Below are 16,978 nucleotides of genomic sequence, written 5' to 3'. Positions count from 1 at the left end.
AACGGTGAAGGCAGTGTAAAGAATAAAGAATGTTGTTAGTGACCATCACTAATGAGCCTCGTTCTTTTGCCCAGAGTGTGATGTCGTTCTTGTTAATGAGTCATTGACTGACTGTAAATGTGCCCCCCTCTGTGGTGTCAGCTTTACAACCTTGTGAGGACAATTTACGGCCCAAGGTGATCTGAGTCTTAGCTGCAGGATATACAAAGTGTGACTAGATAATGTGACTCAGCTCTTGTAAGTAAAACTAGCTATAGTGTCAATTTTTAATAGCCAGTTGTAGAGGATGTTAATGTGGCTCACATGAGTATCCCCTGAAGAACAATGGTACATGAACATGGAAAAGAGGCTCTGAAAGAGCTTCTGTTCTGGAAAGAAGAATTTGACAGTCACAGAGAGACAATAAGATTGATAACCTCACCTGACCTAATGGTTATACTCGGCTTTATTTACATACACCTGTAAAAGTGATTTAAGTCATTCAAACTAGTCTGCTTTAGTTTATATTTCAGAGTTTATTGAATTAAAATGTGTAAATCTGCAAATACTGAGAGGCATTTCTGTTGATTTTCAGAACATACACAAAATATATACATCATATATGATCTCTATGACAGTGCTGGATGAAAACCTTTATATTAGATTACAATAATCTGCATTCAGTGAGTGCATAGTTAATAAGAATACTGGTTATGCATTATAAGGCCGATCACGGGAATGTCCATAGTGTACAGAAAATACCAATGATTTTAAATAATAAAATATACATCTGGAACATTGCAAACCTGCACACATGAATGACTATCACACTTTTATTTGGAATCGGTTTCAACAGATGGGACGAAGTAATATCTATACTCTATAAGGCAGTCTCAACAACTAATTTTTATAACCTTTCGCTGTAATTGAAACTCTTGAGTGCAGTGTGCAAACTGAGGAAGTTTTCACATAGGCAGAGGAAAATGCCAGGGGTAGCTTAGAGTTCATCTACAGCCCGTGGCCTCCTCAGGTCTGTTAATAAGCATAGACATTTAAAGTTTATGCACAACAAAATGCATAATTTCTTTTGGGCTTATGATTCGCCTGTTCTTGTCAATTAAAAAGCTGAAGACAACTAAGGATGACATAGACTTTATTCTTTGTGCTGTGTTAAACAGGGAGCACACGCCAAGCATCCACATGGGTTAACAAAGTGGATAGGGCAGAGTAAGCACCCCGGGCAAGATTCAGTAAAAGAGGTGCCCTTCCAAAACAAAGGCTCTAACTGTTTGCACCACATCCTGACATCAAGTGATACACCATAAAGTAATAAATACAGATTTTACATAAAACAACACACATTTAAAAAGGCTCATTGTATTTGACAGAGATTCCCTGACATGCATAACTAATGAAGTTTCTTGCCTTTTAAAAGATGAGCTGGTGTGTCTGTCCTCCTATTAGCAGCCTTAGTCGTCTGGTGCAACCAAGAAGGAAACAGCTAGAGCACTCCTCAGTTTAGAGTTGTTGTTTTTTTTTGTTTGTTTGTTTTAAATCGGACATCTAAAACAGGAAATGATGCTTGAGATGCTTGGATATCAACCTTGTGAGGTATGTTTAAAAATGAATATAGATTCAAAGATAATGTGAGAGGTTAAATTGAAATTTCTCGTCTTAAACTGACACAAATGTGTCTTTGCCATTTATGATACTGCATTATGTATCTAAATTGAATCATAAACTACAGCGTCCACATTTTGCAATCCTGAAACTGATTCGTAATTGCATCAAACGTAAGCGAGCACAGGACGGGAAGGTTTAAATATAAACTTGGAAAGGCGAGGGGGATTGGAGCAGCTCTGCTCAATTTAAAATGTTACAGCCAGACAGACACTGCCTCTGAAGTTTGTTTATTTGCCTGCAGAAGCTTTTCTGGATCATTAATGCTGTGTGGGGATTAATGATCTACAGAAATCAAATTTATCCTTAAGCGGCGAGTGCAGAGATAGGAGCGTGTGCAATATTTGTTCCTTAAAATATGTGGACTGTTACTGAGGAGCCGCAGAAAGTAGTGGAGTTGAAGAAAAATATGTGGAAACTGTTTACTCCTGAGACTTTGAGATAACAACTCTTGACAGCGTCTCAAAAGAAAAATGCATAATGCATCGTAGGATTTGAAGTCTCTGTCAAGTTGATTTTAATATTATATTCTGTACTGTAAAATACAAAGAACAGACAAGACTTTGAGCTATATTTAGAGTTGTTTTTAATAAAAGACAACTTTGAAACAGCACTTATAAAAAGCAGCACTCATTTTGAAATGAGCTTCCATCTTTTGGTGCTATTTCATTGCTACTGTGGCCAAGCTGCATATTTGCATAACTTCTCTTTCAGTAGTTGGAGCAGTTCTGTGGAGCCTCCTGCAACCATCAACACACCCATTAATCTTTAGATCAGATATCCTACCTCTCACATACATATTCATTTTTCTTGGCATTTTCCTCACTCATCTTTCCACTCATAGGTTCAGACTCACCTGGAGAACCCAACCAAGTACCACATCCAACGGTCCCAGCAGCAGCAGGTGAAGAGGTACCTGGGAAAGCTTGGTTCTCAGGCGTTGAGCTTGCCCTGCCCCAACCAGTCCTCTGACCACGGGGGCATGCCGCCAGGGCCGGGCAACAGTGCCCCTAACAGCCCTATGGCCTTATTGACCCTCAACTCTAACTGCGAGAAAGAGGTGAGGTCTCCATAGTTTTTTAGGCTGTTTTTTTATTTAACCCTCTCAAGGCAGGCGTTGCCGATTTGCAACAGTTAAAAACTAACAACCTGATTACCCCACATACATATTTTATGAGGTTTTTTTTACTCAGAAGTACCACTGCAGGACTTGGTTGTGCATTAGCAACAAAAAGTTTCATTTGAGCCTGAGAGGGTTAATGATGCTTGGACATTAATTGATCAGTAATGCTGGACTTATTTGTACTTTGTCTGGTTTTAGATGGACGATGTAATTGATGACATTATTAGTCTGGAGTCCAGTTACAGCGATGACATCCTCGGTCTAATGGACCCAGGACTTCAGATGGCAAACACGGTATGTATGCTCATGATTTATCCATACCAGCCAGTTTACAACATGACTGCGTTTCATTTGATGTGTCTTGGGGTAAAACAGAAGCAAATTCCATGATGTCAGATTTCAACCTTGGTGTAATACTTTGACCTTGTAATTTATCTCTTCTGTGCTGCGCTTCATATGTAACTGTCATTTTTTAACACAATAATATGCATAATATTACGTCTTTTTCTCTCTGTTTTAAATCTCAATTCTTTTAATTCTCAATTCCCCAGATCCCTGTGCCTGCTAACCTCATTGACATGTATGGCAATCAGGGTATGCCCCAGCAAGGTCTGCCCATCAGCAACTCCTGCCCTGCCAACCTGCCAAACATCAAAAGGGAATACTCTGGTAAGCATGAAAATTACTCAGAGCTATAGAAATAAAAATAAATAAAGTTCTTACAGATGTTTAACTTGTGCCATTTAACAATATCTGTTCAGCTTCTGTATCACACAGGCAACATTAATTCTGTAACAACATATGATAATGTAACGTTCTACTCTCCAGGCCTTTGCGCAGCTCATTATATAGCATTTTGTATCCAGTCCAGCTTTTGTAATCCTCCTCTGTGTGGCGATGTTGACTTTACATGATTATGTCTTCTATTGTCTTGTATTGCATTTCAATTCTGTACATTGTGATAATGAAAACAACATTATTACTCATGTAGTTTCACAATCCCCGGCCATCATGCATATGCTGGATAAGTCAGGATCCTGTGGCAAATTTGACACCTATCAAAGGCCTGAAGGGTTCCCTGTGGGTACGTCTGAGTATTCAGCTTTAAAATGTGGATGCTGCACATTTTGTATACGTGCTTTGTCGGGTTAGTCGATCAACCAAAATGCGTTTTGTTCAGAAGCAGAGGTAAGAGCCCTGGCAAAAGAGAGGCAGAAGAAGGACAACCACAATTTGAGTAAGTGAGAATATTTAAATGTGCTTTTGGTTGTCACAGGGTTAACTATTAAACTACATTTTTAAGTACATTAGCAAATTCTTGTTAATATCTATATATTTATACTTATATTCCTAGTTATACTTTCCCCTTTCTGTTTTTTTTCTGCAGTTGAGAGAAGGCGACGGTTTAACATCAATGATCGAATTAAGGAGTTGGGAACTTTAATTCCAAAATCAAATGACCCGTAAGTTACTTAATATATTCTTACATTAACTCTTCTAAAAATACATGTAATGGCAACCACAAACATCCAGCCAGTCTAATGCAAGATTAATAACTCAGTGTTCAAGATTAGTGGAGAGATTTGCTGCTTATGAAATAGCAAACGGAAATGATTTGTGTTTTAATTGCATTTTTCTAGCTGGTCATTCAGTTATATGCAGTTTGTAGTTATACAGATCTTTCGATTTAGGCAAATGTTGTAAATTTGTAAATGTAATATGAGGCTTATAATAATTACACTGTCAAATTCAGCTTTTAACCATATTCTTCTCTCATCGCTGTGCCCTTTGACCTCGCCTGTGGGTCTAAAAAGATCCCAGTTGCTTTTGTTATGTCTGTTCAGCCCTGGTTGTTTTGATTAAGTCCAGCTGGTTCCTCCACCCACATGCACAAATTCAAGATTCTCACCAGCAGACCTGGTTTAAATGAGTACACATTTATGAAAAAGCAGGCACACATTTTCTTTCTAGCATTGCCAATTTTTATTAGTTGCCTGTAAGGTGTAAGTACCACTTCCAAATTGACCTAACTTAACCTTAACTGTACAAATGAAATCCTCAGGAGGGATGTTTTCCCATAAAGTTGACTACAGATCATTTTTTATTCCTGCAAAACATCTGCTGCAACATTCATGTTTTTTTCAGGGAGCTCAGGGTCATCCTTATGACTGCTTGTGACTCAGGCTACCTATTGTGCATAAACGTCTTGTGTAGTAACAATTTCTGCAAAGAACTTTATGACCTCTGCAAAAGTTCTGCTCATTTTTCCTCAATCTTATTCTCTCCTCTTTCTTAATTGTTAACTGCAGAGGCGTACATTAGACTATCTACTGACATTTAAACGTTTGGATGTAAAAATAATGGTTCCTTTTTAAATATCAGAGATATGCGCTGGAACAAAGGCACTATCCTGAAGGCATCAGTGGACTACATCAGGAAGCTGCAGCGGGAACAGCAGAGGGCCAAGGAGCTGGAGAATCGTCAGAAGAAGCTTGAGCATGCCAACCGGCATCTGATGTTGAGAATACAGGTAAAAGCTTTGATGAAGATGAGAAAATTCAAAAATGTGTCACGTGTAGGGATTTCAAAGGGGAGGAGAAAAACGTTTATACTAATGTTGGAAGAAATGAATACACTTTTATGAGATAGCTTAAGGGAAAACGAGGAAAGGCACAGATTCATACTGCAAAGTTGTTAATATCGTCATCTTGTAACAAATTGATCATAAGATGAGAGGAGCCTGAATCTGTGATCAACACTGAGCTCTTTGTAGTTAATTAGAGTTGCACATCGGTGTATTAGAGGAGGAAAAAGAAAACCTTCTGCAAGTTTTAAATGTTAAATGACTCTGTTACAGTCAGTTGGATATTTAAAAACCTTCACTTGGCAGCTTTGCTAACTATCTCCCACTCTGCTTTTCAGCAAAGAAAAGGCAATACTTTAACATTCATCCTCAAACCTCAAACTAGAAGATTAGGAGTGCTCACTAACCTAATGCCTAACCTGCACGTGTTTGTGTCGCTCTCTGGCTTACAGGAATTAGAGATGCAGGCGCGGGCTCACGGTCTGGCCATTGCATCTTCAGCGCTCTGCTCTGCTGAAATTGGGGTACGGACCATCAAGCAAGAACCTGCTCTGGAGGACTGTCACCAGGACCTGTACACACTCCATCCCCATCACCAACAACACCCCACCTGCACTCCTGAAACACCCAGCAACCTCGAGCTAAACGAAGGCCACTCCAACTTCTCCGAGGGCCACTACGGCGTTCACAGTAAGTCGGGCTCCAAACTCAGCGACATCCTCATGGAAGACACCTTATCACCGGTGAGGGGGGGCGACCCTCTGCTCTCATCCGTCTCCCCAGACACCTCAAAGGACAGCAGTCGCAAGAGCAGTGTAAGCATGGATGAGAATGAGGGTTGTTAGCACCCCCTACTGGAACACTCCTCACCTGCATTTTCAGCCCCTCCACCTACTGCTACAAGTCAGTGGCAAACACACTTTGAGCTGCTGGAAAGGCTTTCTTCTGTTTGTTGTCCTTTCTCTGTTTGTTTTACTCCTCCTCTCTCCCACCTGTGTTTACATGTATTGAATCTTTTTCCAAATTGTTTGTTTGTTTTCTCGTGTTATGTCTTTTCAAGCCCTTGACCCTGATTTCAAGGACTGATTTTTTTTAAGTGTTTGCTTTAATCAATACTTTGATGACAATGAGTTACAAAAATAGAAGTTTTTATATTTAAAAAAAAATATGCATTTATCTTTGGATAGAGGCTAGATTATCCTTTTTTTCTATTGATTCCAAAGAATCTAGGGAAATTATAAATCATGGTCAGAAATGTAGATATTTTGTGGTGAGATAAGCACTGCTTTTTAAATCAATAGCAATAATAGAAGGAAAAAGATCTATTTATTACTATAGTGCTTTACACTCTGTGTGTCTTAGATTGAACTTGAATGTGCCAATGCCTTATTAAGATGTGTATACATCGTTGTCGTATTGCTATGCACGTGTTGGCTGTTAGAGTCTTTGTCAGTCTTCCAGTTGAAATTTCTTGCTTGACAAATATGAAATCATCTGTAGATTATATAAATACACACGCGTGTGTAAACAAGATGTTATGAATACATTCCCCTTAAAGCTAATTTATTACATGGAGCCATTATTAATAAATGAAAGCACATTTAAGAAATGAATAAATAAAAGCTAGAATCTCTCTTTTAAGATAATTACAATGAACTCATTACACGAGAATAATTTTAGTCTTTTATTCAGTGTTATACATTCACCACACACTCTTTAACTAGCCAGTGCCAATTACAGACCCAGTATGTTACCAGTACATTCCTCATTGCCAAAACTGCCAAAATACCCCCAAATTTGTCTCAAAACTAGTAGAATAAAAATAGGCTATAAATGGTCTGACAAGAAGCTGTTGTCTCTTGATAGCTCTAGATTTCTTAATTATAGAAATCTTTTTTTTTTTAATCTAATAGATGTTAGTCAATTATTGTAATGTTTTTTTATCTTTAGTGATCAGACAGACATAACTGGTTAAACTTAGAGTATCCCAGCACAGACTCCATACTGTAATACTGCAGACCTGTTAATCTCAGATTTTACAAATTTCCATTGATTTCCTAAATTATTCTTGTTGGGGTTTGTTTTTTTTTTTGATATACCACATCAGTGACATTTCACATTCAGGACTTTTTTTTTCATGATGTGAACATTTATATTGCCAAGGAGTATAAGGAGACTGCTTTGGGATTTTGTATGAAATGCGTGACATTGTCAAAACACTGGAATGACTTCTGATAATTGAAACCTGGTTTGTTTGCCTGTCTTTCTTTTAAATCTGAGCACAAACTAACTATTTCAAATGCATACAGAATCTTGTGAAAAGCTGTGGATTCTTGGATGGTTGTTGTATATTTCCACAGTTTGTTTTGAACAGTTCTAGCATGTTCCATAGGTATGCCTTTTTAATAACCACCTGCCATATACTACGAGCCCTGTTGCAGCACAGCCTCCATTTTGTCAAACTATGCAATGGTTAAAGTTGTGCCTGTAAAGCAGCATCATGTCTTCAAAGGGGTTTCTCTTTATGAATGAGTCTGAAATGGTGTCGAGGCAATTATCTTTTCATTTAAGTGCCTTAAACTTGTTTTGTTTTGTTTTTTACCCTGAAGATGGAAGAGAAGGAAAAAAAATGTTTTGTTGATGTTTATATTGGTGTGTTGAGCTTCGTAGAGCTACACTACAAGTCCCTCAAACAAAAGAACCACGAGTATTGTTATTATGGAACGCCAAAGTGTTCAACATTAAATAAGGAAGTAAATTAGGAAATAAGTCATTATAAATGCAGAGTAAAATATATAAGTAATTAATAATTATACCCTGACATAATATTTGAAATAGTGTTCTGTATTATTATCATTAATTACTTAGTATGTTGATTGACTTAGAAATCTACTGACTTCTTCAACCGTTGACTCCACTCCACTGAAGTTGGGTCATGGTAGCAGCAGTCTGAGCAGGCGATACCTGATATCCTTTCCCCAGCAGAGCTTACCAATTTCTGCTTGGTATCACCAAGGTGTTTCAAGGCTTAATAAGATAAATAATCCCTGGTCTGCCCAAGGGTCTTCTCTCAAATGGGTGTACACAGAAAACCTCCAAAGTGAAGCTCCCAGTAGATGTCCAATCCACCCCAACTGCTTCATCTCAACATCTCTGAGTTCCTTCCAGATATCCATACTCATCATCCTGTCTCTAAGGCTGAGCTCAGCCAACCATACTTTGCTTGCAAATACAGATCTAATACAGATCTGGTTGTTAACTACCAAAGTAACCTCTATAAGTGCAATTGGCGAGCCTTTCTTCAAGAGTGCCACCAGGTCCTTAGGTTGCTACTGCAACAGGCACCAATGACCTTTTGAGCAGAGCTAATGCCAGCCACCTTTGCAGTAGAGGCTTTGAATATGAACAAGAATGAGCTGCTGTGCCACTGATTCTTATAGTGGGGAACCTGGATGATCAGGGTAATATATACAGTGAATATATTCACACGATTTCTGTTAGGAAAATAATCAAAGATGGCTGTCATGCTAACCTTCTAGAGTGGTTTGTTTTTTTTCGCTACCAAAAAAACATGGCCACTAATCCCAGTCCTGCATTTACCTGAAAGTGTCGTTGTGCAGTGCTACAGGTTCACAAAGCCAGTAATGATGCTGTAGACTAATAGTGTTATTATATTTGACTTATTTATATACCTATGATTAATATTCAAATACTATATATATTTATGTAGTACCGAACACTTTGGAACTCCATATTTTTAGCTCTTCATTTTAGTTTTTTCAAATGACATTTTACACTGAAGGCAGTGTTTCTTAGGTTTCTAGGTGACAACTTTGAATGTAGGTCTCAGTAATAACTGCCAAATTGTGTGCCACATGAAGGCAATACATTTCTACAAAGACACAACCTGCAAAACAAAGCCACCTTTCTTAGTGGTGTTTAACCTCTTTTGTTTTAAGCAATATATGGATCGTTACCCAAAGGTTATATGTAAAATGCAAATAAGTACACGGTTAGAGTTCAGTCTTGTATGTGGAAAGAACATTGTAGAGAATATGACTCAAGATTTACTCAACAGCAGCTCAGCTATCTTACAGTGTTGCCATCCAATGAGGATGCTAACTATGAAATCCAAGTTCTTGAACAAGCTGAGAAGTGAACCTTGAGTTAATGTGTTGGTTTGTTTGGTTTTTTTGTCATTGATGAAGCTTCAGTGGACTGTAGATTGTTTCTTATGGTGACACAGGTCCAGGGACTGATTCGAAACAGTACAACACCCACATACCTGTAACATGGATCTGTGGCTAAACGTAGAACAGATAAATTAAATAACCCTAAAATGTGACTGTAAGAAAAGATATAAACATTACACTATGTGGTGGCAGTTACTTAAAGCTGTCACTTAACTCGTTTCTCATAATGACTCTCTGAGCTGTAAATTGTTATGGCATGTTATGGATAAACCACTAATGAAAAACTATGGTATGTTAGCTCAATTTAGGCCTTGTCTTCTAATTGTCATTCCTGTGGTTCATACAAACAATGTTCTCTGCTGATGTTGCTACTGTTCTTATTGTTACAGTTTATAAGAGATGAATGTAGCAGTAGTTACTGTACCCACTGGTTTCAGATTAGTGAGCTCAAACTCGATGGTACTCAATGTGGAAACTATCTTGTGAGAAATATTAAAAGTTTTATTTGAATGTTGGTGGAGTTTGCCTTTATTTCGCTCTCGATACTAATTATACTTATTATAATTTATTATAATATAATAAACTCACATAAACAAACATCTTTGGTTTGTGTTCAGTTTTACTCGTTTACTTAATTTACAAAGATTCAGTCATTTAGAATGCTACACTTTCAATTAAAAGGGATAATGCAACACAGTAAGTTTAGTTAAACACATGTATATTTTTTATAAGATAAAGTCCTCTTCTGTATATACAAAAATTATTGCATTGCTTTTGATATTTTCTTTTTTTTTTTATTCTGCCAACTGCTTTTTGAAGTTTTTGCATTATATTATGGTGTGTTGTAAACCATTAACTAAAGTTGAGTTGAATGACCAGACGACCTGCTGAGTTCAAAATGAGCATCAGAATGGGGAAGAGAGGCAATTTAAGTGATTTTGAACATGGCATGGTTGTTGGTGCTAGAAGACCTGGTCTGAGTATTTTAGAAAGTGATAATCTGCTGGAATTTTCCCACACAACCATGTCTGGGGTTTACAGAAAATGGTCTGAAAAAGAGAAAATGACCAGTGAAAAGCAGTAAAATTGCCTTTTTGATGCCAGAGGTCAGAGGAGAATAGCCAGACTGCTCTGAGCTGATAGGAAGGCAAAAGTAACCCAAATATAGCTTGTTACACCAGGTGCCACTGTTGTCAGCTAAAAACGGGAAGCTGCAGCTACAATGCAGACAGACTTACCAAAGTTACATAATAGAAAAATAGAAAAACATTCCCTGATCTAATCTTGTGTTTAGCCGTGACACTCGGGTGGTAGGGTCACAATTTGGTGTACAAAACATAAAAGCATGGATCCACCCTTCCTTGTATCAACAGTTCAGGCTGGTGTAATGATGTGGGGGATATTTTCTTGGCACACGTTGGGTCTCTTAGTACCAACTGAGCATTGTTTAAATACTACAGTCTACCTAAGTATTGTTTCTGACCATGTCCATCCCTTTAGGATCTTTTGATGTCTGCCTCAAGTAAGATAACGCACCATGTGACCAAGCTTAAATCAGCTCAAACTGGTTTCTTGAACATGGCAATGAGTTCACTGTACTCAGTGGCCTCCACAGTCACAAAGAGGGACTCATCCAGGCTGGAGAAACTGATCAGGAGGGCTAGCTCTGTGGTCGGCATGAAGCTGGACACTCTGGTGACAGTGGCAGAGAAAAGGACATTAAAGAAACTGCTGGACATTATGAACAATGCTGGGCATCCTCTGCACACGGCCATAAACAATCAGAAGAGTCTGTTCAGTGACAGGTTGCTTCTCCCCAAGACAAGAACTAACAGACTTAAAAACTCCTTTGTCCCACACGCCATCAGACTGTTTAACTCCTCTCTGGAGGGGAGAGGGAGGGGAAACAGGAGGACAAAGGAGGGGGGAACAACTAAGCTGTAGTGCCTCTTCACCTCACTGTGCAATACCTTGTGCAATACTTTTTGTAAATAGTCAACAGTGCAATAGACTCAATACTTGAAATGTGCAATTCACTTGTATTTTTATTTTTTATTCCTATTTATTCTATTTATCCCCTTCATATATTTTATTTATATTTGTCTCTGTATTTATATATGTGTGTGTGTGTGTGTGTGTGTGTGTGTGTGTGTGTGTGTGTGTGTGTGTGTGTGTGTGTGTGTATATATATATATATATATATATATATATATATATAACAGTTCTGTAACTAACTTCGGTCGTTGCTGTGCTTTTTTTGGAAGTCGAATTTCCCAGAGGAACCCACCCGAGGGATTAATAAAGTTCTATCTTATCTTATCTTATCTTATCTTATCTTATCTTATCTTATCTTATCTTATCTTATCTTAAGATCTCAGTCCTGTAGCCCTCCTTTGGGGATGTGGTGGACATGCAATTGAGAAATCAGCAGCAGTTGTGTATCTATATCATGTCTATACTGTCCATATTGTCATGTAAAATTCATTTGTCTCCTGATGAAGAAAGCTCATCAGTCCATTTCTTGTGGGCTTGGCAAAGAATTCCATCACCAATCATACCATGAAAGATTTCTACAAAATAAGAAAAAAAAGACATGCTAATGAGCATCCTTTATGTAACAGAGAGAGTGTAACTTGTAATGTCAATTGATTATTGAAAGAAAAGTTTTACTATATATTATTTTACCTGCAGTTCCCAATCCTGTGGGAAGAGGCATCCTCAGAGAGCCAGCAGAGTGCTTCTGACGCTCCTTAAGGGATTTCTGCACCAGCTCCAGAGTGCAGTCCTGGTGCCACACAGGAAGCTCCAGACTCAGCATGCATTGGATAATACGATTCTTCTCATCTACTGTGAGAAGTCCCTTTTGGACGGCCACATATACCATGAAGGACATATCGATGTTGACTGCCTCTCCGTGAAGCAGTGCTGGCAATATTCTCTGTGCAAAACATGGAGGTTACACTTAATTGTGTGCAGATAATCTCCAAAAAGTAACTGCTAATAAAATAATATCTAAATACGTTTACTCTGTAACAGTAATTCACATTTAAAGTGAACCTATTATGCTTTTCTTTTTCATCACTTGGGTTGCTATATGCAAACCCTTAAATAAGGATTATTTTGAGCTGTGAGTTTTACAAAGATACTATAAAAGACTCCAAGAGTAGAAGATATTGAGCTGGAAATTAACATAGTAGGTCCCCTTTAATGAGTGAATTCATACTCTCAAATATTGCTACAATATTGTTATAGAATATTGTTACAATAGAAAATACTACTTGACCATTTCTAACTCTGGGCTGATGAGGTGACCAAAATCCACCAGCCTGTCCAGATCATCCTCCCACAAGTTAGGAGCCAGTTCCTCAAGCATTGTTTCTATAGCGATGCGGATGATGGCTGTGGCGCTGTCTTCCTGTTCAGGCCTGGTCTTGCAAACCTGCAGCTTGGTATGCAGCAGTTTCCTGCCCTCAGTCTCCATCAACTCAAACAGGCCCCGGTGCTTCATCAGAGCCATCTAAAGTGTATCAGTAGAATAACACTTAATAGCTGGCAATAAGTGAAAGAGAAGACACACACTCTATTCTAAACTGGAATATCTAATAATAAACAATCACATGCATTGCATTGTTGTACTGTGGGAAAATGAATTTCAAAGATTCCCTCCAGACATGTTTAATAGATATAAAAGTATTTAATAGAAATACCAGATAAAACTTTCTTAAACAGTAAGCTGAAATCTTCTACATCACTGAAAGTATCAGAATGTGTGAACCTGTTCACATAATTTTCTTTCTTTTTTTTTTTAAATCCTTTAACTCAGTTTTAAAATAAGCATGAAGAAATCTTACCCCTGCGGAGCTGCACATACCATATCTGTCTGCACAGCATTGTGTGAGCTCCTTTGAGTGAAGGAACAACAAACAAAGCACATTTTTTGTGGGTGGGGGTGTCTTTAGTTTTTTCTTTTGCATGCTTCACAGCACATGGTGATAGACAGACACTAGAAACTATGAGGACTTTCAGGTTTAAAAGGAGCTGGCTTTCAGTAGCATGGGCACTTAAAGTTGTATATCTTATTAGGGATATTTTAAAATGTAGCAGCTTAAATCTAGGTTTTTGTGAGTAAGTAAATGCAGTAAACACTTCTGTGGTTAAATTGTGGTTACAAGAGGGTTAGTTGCAATGAGCCAAATGTCAAAACATCCAACTATGACGCTTGAATCAGCTTTGTGTATTCTGTGTCCAGATGAGAAAATGGTAGTATGCATTATTGATGAGCAAAAAAAAAAATTCTGAATAATATCAAAACACAAAATCAGTGGGAAAAATGAATTTAGCATTATCTCTTAAGAACAAGCACCATTTTCATTTCCAATATTGACAACAAACTTGCAGCAAGGGAAGTATCAGCTGTCTTATTGATACATTTCAGTGCTTTTTGGAATACTGTAGAAGTTGTACACAACTATTATCTTGTTTGCAAATAGTATGGATCTTGTTCTCGCCAGTTATTACTTCCTGCCCACAAAATATTAAAAGTCTGACACCAAAGAAGATCAACAACAATGGCTTGAACAATAAGATCATTCTACTGTGAGCTGCAAGCAAATTACATACATTTAGGAGTTAATGGGCTGATACATGCAAGACCATCAGGAAACTCATTCTCTTGATCAGCCATCATGCAGCGACGAGCACCTTTAACATCTCTGCCATCCCATTAGAGATCTGACGTGGTGGGAGAGTTTGGAAGAATGAGCAGTCTAAGAAGGCTGCCACTGGTGGGACATAACTTCCCAGCTTGTTTTTCCCGCCAGCAAAGTTGACTCCTGTTTTTGCCCCTACACTTGCGTCGATATAAGAAAGTAGAGTGGTCGGCACTCGAATATACGGGGTCCTTCGGCGATAGAGAGATGCCGCCAAGCCCACCACATCCAGACAAACTCCACCGCCGATGGCTACGATTGGCTCGGAGCGTCTGTCGATACCAAACTCATGAACTTCCTCCAGGATCTTGGTCACTAACTCCATACACTTGTTCTCTTCAGTGGTGGGCAGAGGGAGAATCTTGTAAACGACCCCTCTGGCTTTAAAGTACTGAGAAACCTGGGAGCCATACAGCTTATTGACATTTTCATCAATGACAACAAATCGCTTCGGTGGTTTGCAGTTACTTAAGGTGTGTTTAAGTTCTTCTTCTCCTAAGTGACCCCAGAGCAGTGTGTCATTCGTGGGATCCAGTATGTTTTTGCACTGAATAACTCTGTAGGTGAACACAACAGGGCTGACCACTGTCCAGGAAACCCCATGTTCTGACTTGTTCTCATAGCTAGAGATAATTTCACAATAAAGTTAAAAAGAAAAAAGAAAAAGAAGGGAAAAACATTTAATTGCCTCCATTCAAAACACCTGCTAGAATACTAACCTATACCTTCCATTCAATACAAATTTACACTTCTACCTCACTTTATGTGGGTAAATACTGTTATTTACTTGACTTATTTTGTTTGAAAGCTGAAGTTACATTTTGTATAAAAGCAAATGTGTAACATTACATATTAACACAATAATAACCACCATTCTGCAAATGAATGCATTTATTTTTAAATCATTTAAAAGTCAGAGGTTTTGACTTCTAGTTGCCCTACGAAGCAGTATATTACTTGAAGTACTATCCCAGTGACATGTGGGAATAATGCACAAAGAAGTATTTCAATGTGCAACTACAACTGCAAAATATTTACATTTTACAAAGTGCCCCAACTCCTTTAGAATTGAAATTGTGCCACAAAAACCAGTGGATTTAGATAATGCAGGACTAAAAAGTCTTTGGAAAATAGCTTTGTAAATGTTTTATGATGAAGGAAATGCATGCAAGACCTAAATAGATTAGACCTCAAACATACACCCACTGATGAGTAAGACCCAATGTAAATGTGGCTTTTTTTTCTGAAAAAACTCCAAGTACATTTTGTTTTGCAAATGTTTTTGTCTGTGTTAACAAGAACTTTCAATGCAGCACTTTGACAAGTCAGTATTGTTACATTTACTCTTAAAAACTAACTCAATAAACAACTATCAAAGCTGCTTTTTCTAGAGCTGCTTTTGTTATTGCCTATAATAATTACTCTTTAACCTACGTCATTAGCGCTAAAATCTGGTTTGACCAGCTTTAACTCTAAGTGATAACACAATCCAGCTACTCTTTCATTCTGACTAATAAGGTGCTGCATTCTGGTTGGTGTAATGAGGTGTTATAACATTGTTATAAATGAGACTCATCTACTTCAGTGTAGTCTGAACGGCAAAAGAAAAACAAAGAACTATTGCATGTGAAAACAGAAAAACCTCTTTAAAATTTTGAGCTTGTAGTGTTGAGAAAATATCATTTCAGGGCCTTAAAAGGTCTTCTTCCACCACTGCTGTACATATTTTGCATGGGTGACTGTAGCTTAAAATAGAAAGGCATTTCACTGCTCCATGGAGAATGCTAATCAGCATATAGTCAAAGAGTATAAATAGTGAACATACAGCATGACCGATGAGCACGAATATCTTTTAAATCATTATTTGTTTTTAAAGATCTGAGATTTTTCAGCAAAGTTTTTTAGTTTGTAAAACAACCTGATTAAATGTATTTGCCGATTACGGTTGGCAACTTGCCTGCTCCTATTGCACGTCACTGAGATATCAATAATTTTCCATTTTATACTTACATTTTAGCATCTGATAACTTTCCCTCTGCCAGCTGGAACTGGTCACTTTGTCGAATCCATGTTCCCTTCACTTGAACAAGATTAAACTTAGTTTGTTGTGAACAACTGGAGTTGTTATTTGAAATCATGTTCCCAGAGTCCCAGGCTGCCAAGTGTCTTCAGCCTACTATGTCTTTATTCATGCTAATGGCATACAGGGCGTCAGTGTGGAGGACATTACTCAACATAGCGTAAACCCCCACCCTACACTCCTGCATGCTGGACTGAGTCTCATGTTGGCATTTGGTTACTCGACTGCGTGGGGTGAGCATGGGATCAACTGAGGGCTATTTTCTTATTTTATTAATCTAACCAACTCTATTTTGGGGTGAGAAAGCAGTTAACAACTTGATGAATGTGATGACTCTAAAGAATGTTTGTGTCCACAAGTCTGCAAGTCAAAAATTCAAGGCAAGAGAGATTTTTTTAGCATGCCTCTTACATTTACATACCCAGCTTTGTAAGTTCTCCTGTATCCTGGCAGGCACCACAGCAGTTACAGTCCATTTGTTTGAAACTGCCCCCCTCCTCTGGATGGCATGATATATTTGTGCATGGGAAAATCGTGGCTCAGACATGTACCTTTTACAGAATAATTACCTCATGGAAATGACAATGGAGACAGGCAAACGTAAATGCTCCAAAGCAACCTGTTGGAGAT

At 38.1% G+C, this 16,978-nt stretch overlaps 2 protein-coding genes across 10 annotated transcripts in view; one reads left to right on the top strand and one right to left on the bottom strand.

Annotated features, from left to right (window-relative positions):
- The window catches only part of mitfb (melanocyte inducing transcription factor b), a 28,964-nt gene extending 18,891 nt beyond the window's left edge, over positions 1-10,073 (top strand). For 5 of the 9 annotated variants that reach the window (XM_086278842.1, XM_086278835.1, XM_086278834.1 and 2 more), the window contains exons 3-10: positions 2,504-2,719; positions 2,981-3,076; positions 3,334-3,451; positions 3,774-3,866; positions 3,963-4,019; positions 4,170-4,245; positions 5,165-5,312; positions 5,819-10,073. In XM_086278842.1, the coding sequence (XP_086134968.1) occupies positions 2,504-2,719; positions 2,981-3,076; positions 3,334-3,451; positions 3,774-3,866; positions 3,963-4,019; positions 4,170-4,245; positions 5,165-5,312; positions 5,819-6,211 (1,197 nt within the window). In that variant the 3' untranslated portion in view covers positions 6,212-10,073. Of the gene's footprint in view, positions 1-319; positions 1,591-2,503; positions 2,720-2,980; positions 3,077-3,333; positions 3,452-3,773; positions 3,867-3,962; positions 4,020-4,169; positions 4,246-5,164; positions 5,313-5,818 lie in introns of those variants that run through there. The other 4 variants (XM_086278837.1, XM_086278836.1, XM_086278844.1 and 1 more) reach the window with 3 other exon arrangements.
- On the bottom strand, positions 7,413-16,504 carry LOC147306106 (uncharacterized). The gene is made up of 5 exons (XM_086278845.1): positions 16,279-16,504; positions 14,261-14,891; positions 12,843-13,076; positions 12,245-12,497; positions 7,413-12,129 (listed from the first exon to the last, which is right to left on the bottom strand). The coding sequence occupies exons 1-5, from the start codon at positions 16,404-16,406 to the stop codon at positions 12,041-12,043; spliced, it is 1,335 nt and encodes a 444-aa protein (XP_086134971.1). The 5' UTR covers positions 16,407-16,504; the 3' UTR covers positions 7,413-12,040.
- Positions 16,505-16,978: the final 474 nt, after the last annotated feature.

This window comes from Aulonocara sp. 'chitande type north' Nkhata Bay, linkage group LG20 (assembly GCF_057382095.1).
Source record: "Aulonocara sp. 'chitande type north' Nkhata Bay isolate Kocher_YH1m ecotype deep benthic linkage group LG20, A_spYH_male_GT1.1, whole genome shotgun sequence".
Lineage (NCBI taxonomy): Eukaryota > Metazoa > Chordata > Actinopteri > Cichliformes > Cichlidae > Aulonocara > Aulonocara sp. 'chitande type north' Nkhata Bay.
The sequence above is the reverse complement of the archived record's forward strand: the minus strand, read 5'-3'. Positions and strand labels throughout refer to the sequence as shown.